The following is a 13,425-nucleotide window of genomic DNA, read 5'->3' on the forward strand; positions in this document are numbered from 1 at the left end:
CATGTTCGCAGCATGGTCTGTCACCAGTGCAAATCCCTTCTGTGGTCCAAGGTCATTGATGACTGCCTTCAGCTCATCTGCAATGTAGAGACCGGTGTGTCTGTTGTCCCTTGTGTCTGTGCTCTTGTAGAATACTGGTTGAGGGGTGGAGATGATGTAGTTAATTATTCCTTGCCCACGAACATTCGACCACCCATCAGAGATGATTGCAATACAGTCTGCTTTCTCTATCATTTGCTTGACCTTCACTTGAACTCTGTTGAACTCTGCATCCAGCAAATTAGTAGATAAAGCATGTCTGGTTGGAGGGGTGTATGCTGAGTGAAGTACATTCAAAAATCTCGTCCAATACACATTGCCTGTGAGCATCAGATGCGAACCAGTTGTATACATAGCTCGAACAAAACATTCATCAGCATTTCTCTGACTACGTTCCTCCATTGAGCCAAAAGAACTTCTGATTCCAGGAGGACCATGAGCTGTTGCTATCAATAAGGTGTCGGATTCATAATGTTCACCTCAAATAGAAGTAGAGGGATTTTTGTCAAAGGTTGCTTGTTGTGAGAGCTGAGGGAACTTTATGCACTTGGCCAGATGATTCTGCATCTTTGTTGCATTCTTCACATATCATTCACATATAACATTAGCTGCAGTGAAATGTCTCCACACATTAGATAGTGCCCGTGGCATTTTCCTGTAAAGATTGAGAAAAAAAGATGTTAAAAAAACAACAAATACAATTCCATGTACAGATAAATAGTTAAGCAGTTAGATTAAACAAATCCTGTGTAAGATACATGTTTTAAAATGAAACATGTATGGAAACAGGTGAATTAACACTCCTCAGTTAGCAGGTTCAAGCAAGCTAAAACCCACATGGTAGCAAAAACTAACTAGCAGAAACTGTTTTCACAAGTTATAAGTTATTTTAAAAAACTTTTCTGTAGGCTACTATTTACTAGTTAACAAAAAATGATGTATGTCATATAAAATATATTCACCCCACCCAGTACTGTAATCAAAACTTACCAGAAAGCATGTAGTCCTTGTCTCAGACAGTGTAGTAGTGTGGGTTCATTAGCATCTCATTAGTGTGCAAGATCTTGAGAATCAGCTGTACATGCGATAGAAGAGTACACTGCACAGGTGATGGAAGAATGCACTGTGCATGCAGAGGGTTGCAATTCCATTGAATTGGGGATAGTTTAACCAAAATATGCCACAAGACCTAGAATTGCTGTCACGCCCTGGTCAAAGTATTTTGTGTTTATCTTTATGTATTTGGTCAGGCCAGGGTGTGGCATGGGGTTTTTGTAATTATGGTGTGTTTGTCTTGGGGTTTTGGTGGTGGTATTGGGATTGTAGCTTAGTGGGTTGTCTAGCAAAGTCTATGGCTGTCTGGAGTGGTTCTCAATCAGAGCCAGGTGCTTATCGTTGTCTCTGATTGGGAACCATATTTAGGCAGCCATATTCTTTGAGTTTATTGTGGGTGATTGTCCTTAGTGTCCTATGTGTACTCTCGGTTAGTTTGCACTAGATAGGCTGTTTCGGTTTCGTTTATTGTTTTGTGTAGTGTTCGTGTTTCTTTGTTTGATTAAACATGAATCTCAATCGACACGCTGCAGTTTGGTCCGACTCTCCATCATCACCACTAGAAAACCGTTACAGAATCACCCACCAACCAAGGACCAAGCGGCGTGGTAAACAGAGGCAGCAGCAACAGCAGCAGCAGGAGAAGCAACAGAGGCAGCAGCAACAGCAGCAGCAGGAGAAGCGACAGGTGCAGCAGGAGCAACAGCAGCAGCAGCAAAGGCAGCAGCAGGAGAAGCAACAGAGGCAGCAGCAGCAGCATTGGGGGAGGCTGCACTCTTTGGATAAATGGACTTGGGAGGAGATCCTTGACGGACAAGGACCCTGGGCAGAGCCATGGATGGAATTGGAGCTGTCGGCGAAGCTGAGTCTGAGAGTGTGGAGGATGTATTGGACAGAGTAGAAAGAAAGCTGTGGGCTTGGCATAGCATGCACGGCATACCAGTGCCAACACCACGCATCAGGCCTACAGTGCGTCCCACCTGTTCAGCGCTGCCGGAGCCTTTCTCCTCTACAGCGCTGCTGGAGTCTCCCGCCTGTTCAGCGCAGCCAGAGCCTTTCTCCTCTCCTGCGCGGCCGGAGTCTCCCGCCTGTTCAGCGCAGCCAGTCTACAAGGAGCTGCCAGTCTGCACGGAGCCGCTAGTCTGCAAGGAGCTGTCAGTCTGCACGGAGCTGCTAGTCTGCACGGAGCTGCTAGTCTGCACGGAGCTGCCAGTCTGCACGGAGCTGCCAGTCTGCACGGAGCTGCCAGTCTGCACGGAGCTGCCAGTCTGCACGGAGCTGCCAGTCTGCAAGGAGCTGCCAGTCTGTAAGGAGCTGCCAGTCTGCACGGAGCCGCCAGAGCTGCCAGTCTGTAAGAAGCCGCCAGAGCTGTCAGCCTACATGGAGCAGCCAGAGCCGCCAGTCAGCGTGGAACAGCTAGAGCCGCCAGTCAGCATGGAGCAGCCAGAGCTGTCAGTCTGCATGAAGCAGCCAGAGCTGTCAGTCTGCATAGAGCAGCCAGTCTGCATGGAGCAGCCAGTCTGCAAGGAGCTGCCAGTCTGCAAGGAGCTGCCAGTCTGCATGGAGCTGCCAGTCTGCATGGAGCTGTCAGTCTGCATGGAGCTGTCAGTCTGCATGGAGCTGTCAGTCTGCATGGAGCTGTCAGTTTGCAAGGAGCTGTCAGTTTGCAAGGAGCTGTCAGTTTGCAAGGAGCTGTCAGTTTGCAAGGAGCTGTCAGTCTGCAAGGAGCTGCCAGTCAGCACGGAGCCGCCAGAGCTGTCAGTCTGTAAGAAGCCGCCAGAGCTGTCAGCCTATATGGAGCAGCTAGTGCCGCCAGTCTGCCCAGCGCCGCCAGTGCCCCCAGTCTGTCCAGCATCGCCAGTCTGTCCAGCATCGCCAGTCTGTCCAGCAACGCCAGTCTGTCCAGCGTCGCCAGTCTGCCCAGCGTCGTCAGTCTGCCCAGCGTCGTCAGTCTGCCCAGCGTCGTCAGTCTGCCCAGCATCGCCAGCCTGCCTAGCGCCGCCAGTCTGCCCAGCGCCGCCAGTCTGCCCAGCGCCGCCAGGCTGCCCAGCGCCGCCAGGCTGCCCAGCGCCGCCAGATCTGCCAGACTCTTCCAGATCTGCCAGTCAGCCAGACTCTTCCAGATCTGCCAGTCAGCCAGACTCTTCCAGATCTGCCAGTCAACCAGACTCTACCAGATCTGCCAGTCAACCAGACTCTACCAGATCTGCCAGTCAACCAGACTCTACCAGATCTGCCAGTCAACCAGACTCTACCAGATCTGCCAGTCAACCAGACTCTACCAGATCTGCCAGTCAACCAGACTCTACCAGATCTGCCAGTCAACCAGACTCTACCAGATCTGCCAGTCAACCAGACTCTTCCAGATCTGCCAGTCAACCAGACTCTTCCAGATCTGCCAGCCAGTCAACCAGACTCTTCCGGATCTGCCAGTCAACCAGACTCTTCCGGATCTGCCAGTCAACCAGACTCTTCCGGATCTGCCAGTCAACCAGACTCTTCCGGATCCGCCAGTCAACCAGACTCTTCCGGATCCGCCAGTCAACCAGACTCTTCCGGATCCGCCAGTCAACCAGACTCTTCCGGATCCGCCAGTCAACCAGACTCTTCCGGATCCGCCAGTCAACCAGACTCTTCCGGATCCGCCAGTCAACCAGACTCTTCCGGATCCGCCAGTCAACCAGACTCTTCCGGATCCGCCAGTCAACCAGACTCTTCCGGATCCGCCAGTCAACCAGACTCTTCCGGATCCGCCAGTCGGAAGTCAACCAGACTCTTCCGGATCCGCCAGAGTCAACCAGACTCTTCCGGATCCGCCAGTCAACCAGACTCTTCCGGATCCGCCAGTCAACCAGACTCTTCCGGATCCGCCAGTCAACCAGACTCTTCCGGATCCGCCAGTCAACCAGACTCTTCCGGATCCGCCAGTCAACCAGACTCTTCCGGATCCAGTCATCCAGTCGGAACCAGACTCTTCCGGATCCGCCAGTCAACCAGACTCTTCCGGATCCGCCAGACTCTTCCGATCCGCCAGTCAGCCAGATCCAGATTCCAGCCAGACTCTTCCAGATCCGCCAGTCAGCCAGACTCTTCCAGATCCGCCAGTCAGCCAGATCTGCCAGATCCGCCAGTCAGCCAGGATCTGCCGGATCCGCCAGGATCTGCCAGAAGTGCCAGTCAGCCAGGATCTGCCGGAAGTGCCAGTCAGCCAGGATCTGCCGGAACCGCCAGCCAGCCAGGATCTGGTAGATCCATCAACCTGCCTGAGCTTCCTCTCACTCCCGAGCTTCCTCTCAGTCCCGAGCTGTCCTTCAGTCCCGATCTGCTCCTCAGTCCAGTGGGGTTCTGGGTGAGGACTACTAGGCCATGGTCGGCGGCGAGGGTGGTCTATCCAGGGACGAAGGGAGAGGGGACTAAGACATTAACCGAGTGGGGTCCACGTCCCGCGCCGGAGCCGCCACCATGGACAGACGCCCACCCGGACCCTCCCTATTGTTTTGAGGTGCGTTCGGGAGTCCGCACCTTAAGGGGGGGGTTCTGTCACGCCCTGGTCAAAGTATTTTGTGTTTATCTTTATGTATTTGGTCAGGCCAGGGTGTGGCATGGGGTTTTTGTAATTATGGTGTGTTTGTCTTGGGGTTTTGGTGGTGGTATTGGGATTGTAGCTTAGTGGGTTGTCTAGCAAAGTCTATGGCTGTCTGGAGTGGTTCTCAATCAGAGGCAGATGCTTATCGTTGTCTCTGATTGGGAACCATATTTAGGCAGCCATATTCTTTGAGTTTGTCGTGGGTGATTGTCCTTAGTGTCCTATGTGTACTCTCGGTTAGTTTGCACTAGATAGGCTGTTTCGATTACGTTTATTGTTTTGTGTATTGTTCGTGTTTCTTTGTTTGATTAAACATGAATCTCAATCGACACGCTGCAGTTTGGTCCGACTCTCCTTCATCACCACTAGAAAACCGTTACAATTGCCTTATGTGTATCCCACAAAAAAGGTTCACTGTTATAAGCTAATTTTTTGATGAATTTAAGCAAAATTCTCCAAATTCCTGGGCTTAACTTCACATGGAAAATATCCGGAAACATTCTGAAAATTTACCAGAAAGTTTCTGACCCTTTGCAACCCTACTTGTGATAATTAGCACCCTAAAGTAAAAAACTTTTTAAACTAACATTATCTGAAGGTCTTCTTACAAAGTAGTTATTTTTCATGCTGCCATTCATTTGTCCTTTAGAAACAAAAAGCCCATTGCCTCGTGAGCATATTTTCTAATATCAAGCCTTGTCCTGAATAAATTAGATGTTCTTCTTTCTGTCATTCTCTTCAATCGTCCATTGTCCCTTTCAGTTGAGAACAATGGTAAGTCCCTTTCTGCTCAGAACTATGCAAATGCCTGCTAGTGGGCCTATTTTGATTAGCCCCATTCAAATATATTGTATTCTTATTACAAATGCACCATTCAAATAAATGTTCTCCTAACATTAGCCTCTAGAATGACAATGATTAGCAACAGTTGCAGAGCCTTCACCATAGTTGAAAAAAAAAGACTAACGACTTATAAGTCAACTTCAACCAACATCAAATCATGAAATGGTTTTCTATTTGAAAATATGTAACAACTGATGGGTGCAGTGCAGACCAGCCATCTTCAAAATAATTTGATCATATTGAGATATTTCTCTCCTTTCATTTCACTCATATCTAGTCAACACATCAATAATGCTGTAAGATGTAGTGTGTGGTAGAGGGGTGGTGGGGATGGGGAATTCCCTCCAACCAAGTTAAGGCCCCCACACCGCCTACACATACAGTTTTTATGATGAATAATTCTTGTTTTATTTTGCCTAAAAATGTTCCACTCAGCACTTGACCTACCCATAAACCATTGGCCCAATCTGGAAAGGTACTCTCTTATTACAGGAATATATTTTTATCAGGGATCAACTGTTTCATTGTTTGAGATAAAAGTTGAGAAAAATACAAAAAAAACGAATGAAAATAGCTATTTTAGATTTGTCTAAGATAAGCCTGAGTAAAATAATCAACATGGACTAAAAAGCAACAAATAAATACAAATTAAATAGACTCAATATTTATTGTTTTAACAAAATGAGATAATTTTGCCTCAACAGCATAAAAGGCTTCCATATAAAGCAGTCCCCCTCGCTTTCAATTCACATTCAAATATGATTTATTGGCATGACAATCTGCGAGCTGCAATGTTGCCAACGCAATTAATAATGAAACAACTTATTTTTGCCTCTCTATTTTTCCTTCTATAATACTCTCACCAAATACTACCGAGCACAGACCTAAAATATGTGAGACGAGTTCAGGTTTCACAATAATAAGAAATCCACCTAACACCGACTGAACCAATGAAGGGGACATGCAGAACCAAACATACTGTACCTATTGCTGGGACAGGGATTCAAACATTTTGGATTCTACATTGAAATGTGTTTGAGTCATAACTCTATAACACCTTTGATTTTAGACTCGGATAGATGTTATGGCTTTATACTCTATTCTGTGTTGTTTTTCTGCCTCGCCTGTTTGAGAGCAGCGCTGTGCTGTTGCTTAACCCTGTCTGCTGCCGAGATGTTCAAGGTGAACAGAACTGTTGCTGCCAATAAAACGAATTACCTGATCCCAAAGGTGTGGATGAGGTGTGTGTGTGTGTGTGTGTGTGCGTGTAAACAGTATGTGTGTGTGTGCGTGCGTGTGTGTGTGCGTGTAAACAGTATGTCTGTGTGTGTGTGTGTGTGTGTGTAAACAGTATGTCGTGCGTGCGTGTAAACAGTATGTGTCTGATGGGAGTCTGGGTGTAAAGGAAAGAGAGATGAGAAAGTCAGGATATATGGATGGACAGACTGGGAGAAGGGGGAGTATTGGGGGAAAGAGAGTGGGTATAGAAAAAAAGCATTGTGCAAAGGTACTGTGTGTGTGTGTGTGTGTGTGTGTGTGTGTGTGTGTGTGAACTACAGTATCTTTCATAATGAATCATTCTTAAACTTCATCAATATGCCAAAGTCAAGTAATAAGGGATTCTGATTTGCAGTGTGATGCAGGCCTGGGTCGAAACGTTGTCATAACAAACACACTTTGGAGAGATTAGATCGAAGTGTGTAGTCTTTCTTTTTATATGAGTGAGGATTTAAACTTTCATCAACTGACAAGTGCCTGCCTTGTGTCTGAGCCCGGAAACCCACTGGTGGTGAATTTGTTGTTGTGTATTTACCCAGGGTAGCCGGGATCCATCGGAGTGAGCAGGGCCATCTCGTTTCCACAGGGGTCCAGTCTGTTTGGCGCTGAGATGCGTCTGGTGGGGGTTGGGAGGCACACGGAACTACCAGAGGGAACAGAAAGTTCAAGGGTCACGACAGAGTCATAGAAGGATGGAAGGAAGAACCCTTAGGCACAGATCTTGGATCAGCTCAGCATCCTTAAACTAGGCCATTAACCATCTGGGTGGGAATGTAAAACTAACCTTAGATTAGCTTCTAGAGAACAATGACAAACATGTTCTCTGGACAGTCAGGATGCTTTACCTAACCATCATATATACAGGTTAGCCTCATTGAGATATTTTTCAAGAAACATGAATGGTAAGACATTTACTATTGCAGAAATTAGGGATGATGGGCATGATTAATCGAATATTCAAGTATCCGAATGGACATTACTATTTGATCATTATTACATTTTAGTCATTTAGCAATGCTCTTATCCAGAGCGACTTACACGATCACTTGCGAGAGTCTTAAATAAAAATACAATTATAGGCCTATTTTAAGAATGAAAAGGCTTTTTAAATCAAATGACATTATCTAGATGACATTGCTACACACAAGGACATTTGAAATTCCTAATTTAATAAAGCAAACTTTTGAATTGAGTTTTTATGACGTGCACCCCATGAAAAAGACATACAACAGGGAATGTGAATTACTGTGTGCGTTTATAATTCATGGACATTTTTGTATGGGTTGATACATTTTTAAAAGGGAAAATCAGGTCTGAAATTTCAAAGTGGAAATTACAAACTTCAGAAGCCTTTTTAAACCTCAAATCCGCTAAACATTTTACATTTGCTTTACAGGAAAGTTCTCCACCAAAAGGGTAATCAAATTAAGTTTCTACATCTGTATGTCTTCACACCCCAGAGGTAAATATATGGGCGAAGCACCTTTGGCAGCCATTACAGCTGTGATTATTTAAAAAAAGATTCTACCAACTTTGTACAACTCTTAGGGCAACATATATCCATTGTTTTTGTCAAAATTCCTCAAACTCAGTAAATTTGGTTGGGAATCATAGATGGGTAGCAATATTCAAACATTGTCTCTGATTTTCAAGCAAAGTTAAGTCAGGACTGCGACTGGACCACTCAGGAACACTCAACACCTCTTGGAAAGCCATTCTGGGGTGTTTTTAGCATTCAAGTTTGTGTAATTGTCCCGCTGAAAAATAAAACTATTATATAATTAGGTTTTCAGAAGACTGAATGAAGCGGGTTTTCCTCTAAGTTTTACCACAGTCCTAATTAAAAGATTCTAAGTAAACCAGTATCAATATTTTCAGTAAATAAAATAAAACCGTTGTCATGGATATGGGAGACTGTGTGAGTGGCATGCAGTAGAGTAAATGATGTCCAATCACAATTGATAGAAATTATGCAAATTGCTGATGTAGAATGGCATAGCAATGGTGGGTCATAACTGATGTATACATCCATCATTCATTTTCATGAATTATTCACATTGACTGAGATAGTTTTGTAAGATATTGTGGTGATTGACTTCAGCATATTACTCTGATTACATGACTATGAAAAACAGAATTATTTTTTTTAAGTACCAGGGATGCTGTGCACACCTCAGTAAATGTGTTTCTGACTATAGCAAAGGTGAAGACAGTTTCATATATGTGTGCAAAGGGTGTGAATTGCTCTGAAACGACACTTTCACACATTTATATGAGTCAGAACAGAAACCAAAAACAATCGTTCCCCAGCCCAATATTTTAGGAACCTGACTGAAATTTTTATTTTTTGGATAAATGTAATTTTCCCTTGTTTAACTAATTCATGACACTTCTACTTCGTAATGACAAGAAATGAAACAGAGTGAAAAAGGGTTAACTGCAATGTAAGCAATAGAATATGTGTTGCTACATATGATGCTTATTAGCTAAATTACCATTCCTTTCAGTGAGATGGGATTGAAGAAGTTGAGCTTTAATGGAACAATTTGTCATTGTTGTAAATAAATGATTGGTATAATGTTCTTGAATAACATTCATATTGAGTGATATAGCATAGCGCAACTTGTTATTAGACTGCACAATCCTCCCTTGAAAACGCATGGGTACAGTATCCTATTAAGAGCTATTTGTGATACCACAGTCTCCAATTCGTTATCTCCATCGCCCTACAGCCCCTAGACTAAGGGAAGGGAGGGAGGCTACAGCTAATTAACACAAAGCCTTTAGTTAATTAATAAAGTAAGTTAATTATTCATTTCCTACAGACAGGAACACTGTGTTTGAACTAAAACACAATAAAGGTGAAATTAAAACAACATGAAATAATATTTTAATCTGGCCACGATGGCTGCCTCAGGAACATACAATTCTTTATTAATATTTGATTGTGTTATGTCCCTTAAAGCTAGAGTCAGTAACTGGGGCGGCAGGGTAGCCTAGTTGTTAGAGCGTTGGACAAGGACCGGAAGGTTGCAAGTTCAAACCTCCAAGCTGACAAGGTACTTATCTGTCATTCTGCCCCTGAACAGGCAGTTAACCCACTGTTCCTAGGCTGTCATTGAAAATAAGAATTTGTTCTTAGCTGACTTGCCTAGTTAAATAAAGGTCAAATAAATAAAAACACTAACAGAGCATCTCCCTGCTTCTGTTTTGGTAAAAAGCTGATGGAACTAGCTGCAGGACCCCATGAGGAAGGGGTCACACCCAGACAATCAGACTCGGACAATCGGCCCTGGTGGCACAAAATAATAAAAAGGTCTGACTGCACAGAGATGCTTGGGAAAATGGTCATAACAGGGGACCAGTGTGTGTTTCAGGGGGTATCTGAGCGCCATCAGCTATGACTTGACATTGGGGAGATTTGATTAACCAATCTTGCTCAATATTCCATGCCTTCTCAAACAGCTACAAAAGTATTCCCTTGAGTTGAGCTCGGGGATGGAACAGCTGTTGAACATCTGAGCTTGTGGTTGTTTGTGGGGGAAAGGTGGGTGCGTGTGTGTGTGTGTGTGTGTGTGTGTGTGTGTGCGTGTGTGTGTGTGTGTGTGTGTGTGTGTGTGAGTGTGTGTGTGTGTGTGTGTCCCACATCTGTTGATATGGGGTAAGGATGTTAGGGACAATACAGGTTGAATCACAATCATCACAATAATTTGTATCAATCATTTGTATCCTTTGTATCAACTGCCAACATTATTACACATATTATTATTTAATTGTGGAAATAAAGAAAGATATATATTTTTAAATAAGTGTATACATTACAATGGAGGTGAGGGCGTTGGAAATGCTTTTGTCAGTTAATCTGCTTCTGCTCTGTGGGTGGCACTGTGTGCCCTTTATAAAGAATGGGTCCCAATCTCTCAAAGGCCATAGGATATAAGTGGACTAGAGTGGTCTGCCAGTCACTCAAGTGTAATATATTCTAAAAAATAAAGTGAACTGGATGGAATATGGGGAAGTTTTTTTTAATCTTCAACATAGAAATGCTACCAAAAATAATTGACTAAAACTTGTTAAAAATGACAGAGTAAACCATGATTCACCAAACTATATTTTGAAAGAGGAAGCAAAGAACTTTAAGCATATGTTTTCATTTAGGTCTCCTCCATCTCCACTAACCGAAGTCAACTGTAAGGATTTTTCCCTATTAATAATGTAAAATGAACAGCTGTACAGAAAGGCTCACGTGAAGGCCAAATTACAGAGGAGGAACTTCTTGGTGCAGTTAAAGCCTTTAAGTCTAGGAAAACTCCTGGGCTGGATGGCATACCAGTTGAGGTATAGCGCACCTTTTTTGATGTACTCAGGGGAGCTTTATAAGCATGCGTTAACCACTGCTATAAAAATGGTAGATTATCAGATACTCAACAAGGTGGTCTGAGTTCATTATTACTGAAACAGGACCCAAGTGACAAAAAATTGGAATCCCCTTAAACTTCAGTGTTGTGATGCAAAAATTCTAGCAAGGTGCATAGCGCATAGAATTAAAAAGGTATTGTTGGATATTATTAATCCTAATCAGACAGGTTTTTTTACATGAATGATACATTGGAGATCATTTAAGAAAGGTACTGGAAACAATAGAACACTATGAAAAATCTGGGAAACCATGCCTGTTATTCATAGCTGACTTTGAAAAGGCTTTTGATGAAGTACAACTGGAATTTATATATAAATGCCTGGAATATTTCCATTTTGAAGAATCTCTTTTACAATGAATAAAAGTTATGTATAGTAACCCTAGGTGTAAAATAGTAAATAATGGCTACTGCTCAGAAAGTATTAGACTGTCAAGAGGAGTAAAACAAGGTTGTCCACTATCGGCATATCTATTTATTATGACCATCAAAATGTTAACTTTAAAAATCAGATCCAACAATTATATCAAGGTTCTAGAAATCCAAGTGTACTACATTACGTATTGGATCACAATTTTTTTTTAACTTTTACATTACCGTGTAGTTTACCAATAAAAGGATCTGATGGTGAAGTGGACATACTCAGTATTCATATCCCGAAAGAAATAAATTATCTCAATACAATACATTTTAATAGAAAGTTGGCAAAAATAGATACGATCTTGCTACCGTGGAAAGGAAAATACCTGTCTATTTGTGCAAAAAAAATCACCATGATTAGTCATATCCCAGTTCACCTATTTGCTTATGTCCTTGCCTACACCTAGCAACATGTTTTTTAAATTATATGAGCAAAAGAAAAAATTCAATTTTATTTGGAACGGCAAGCCAGACTAAATTAAATGGGCCTATTAATATAATGAATATGAATTCGGAGGTCATAAATGATTAAATATTAAAGCATTAGACCATTAGATTAAAGGCTTCCTTCATACAAAAGTTACACTTGAATCCGGATGGGTTCTCCAGCAGATTAGTAAAAATGTCTCACCTCATGTTAAAAAATGGCATTTTCCCCTTTATTCAGATTACAACCTCTCACTTTTGGTTATTTGAAAATGAAATCAAATATAGCTATTTTTAAAACATGACATAGAAAGTTGGTTGCAATTTGAGTTTAATCCACCAGAAAAGACAATAACAAATATTATAACAAATATTATGGTTAAACTCAAATATACTATTGATAAAAAAATATATATATTTTTGGACAAAAGGTTTACAAAAGGTATAATGATGATATCATACATAGGACTGGTGGAGTTATGTCACACATGCAGCTGACAGAAATATATGGACATGTCTGCTCTACTCAAAATTACAACCAACTAATTGCAGCATTACCGCAAAAATGGAAGAGGCAAGTAGAACGGGGAGAAAGTAAGGAACTTGACTGTTGGCTCTGCATTAAAGACCAAAATTTGCTAAAGAACATTGTGAAAAATAAAAAAGTATACCAGTTTCATTTAAGGACCAAAACATTGACAGCTGTGCCATATAGATTGCAAAATAGTTGGGAAGAGATTTTTGATGTACCGCTTCCATGGCACATGGTTTATGAACTGAGACACAAAACAAAGCTGGATTCAAAACTAAGGGTTTCCCAATTAACATTTTTATAATAAATTCTTGCAACCAATAGAATGTTATATATGGGGGATACAACCATCCCAGCTTTGCTAATAAGAGACAGAATCATTAGATCATTATTTTGGTACTGTCCACATGTAGCTTGTTTTTGGTTGCAGGATCATGAATGTCTGAAAAATTGCAACATTTGCCTGCAGCAAATAGCCCTGCTGGGTGATTTAAAAAGTAATTGTCAATCGATAAATAATATAATAATACTATTAGCAAAAATGTTATCTTTAATTTACAATATGTAGAATCTATGAGAATATAAAGGTTCAGATCATTTGTGAAACATCACAGCACTGTTGAAAAATATATGGCAAATAAACTGGATGGTGTTCAGAGATAGATGGGAGGGGTTGAGTGGAGTTGAAGGATGGGACTGGATGGTGTTCAGAGATAGATGGGAGGGGTTGAGTGGAGCTGAAGGATGGGACTGGATGGTGTTCAGAGATAGATGGGAGGGGTTGAGTGGAGCTGAAGTATGGGACTGGATGCTGTTCAGAGATAGATGGG

At 42.5% G+C, this 13,425-nt stretch overlaps 1 protein-coding gene across 2 annotated transcripts in view; it reads right to left on the reverse strand.

The window, feature by feature from the left end:
* Window positions 1-13,425, reverse strand: part of LOC112226369 (thymocyte selection-associated high mobility group box protein TOX-like) — a 101,098-nt gene that overhangs the window by 33,381 nt on the left and 54,292 nt on the right. For both annotated transcript variants that reach the window (XM_042307950.1, XM_042307949.1), the window contains exon 3: window positions 7,335-7,442. In XM_042307950.1, coding sequence (XP_042163884.1) covers window positions 7,335-7,442 — 108 coding nt within the window. The remainder of the gene's footprint in view (window positions 1-7,334; window positions 7,443-13,425) is intronic.

This window comes from Oncorhynchus tshawytscha, linkage group LG28, assembly GCF_018296145.1.
Source record: "Oncorhynchus tshawytscha isolate Ot180627B linkage group LG28, Otsh_v2.0, whole genome shotgun sequence".
In the NCBI taxonomy this organism is placed as follows: domain Eukaryota; kingdom Metazoa; phylum Chordata; class Actinopteri; order Salmoniformes; family Salmonidae; genus Oncorhynchus; species Oncorhynchus tshawytscha.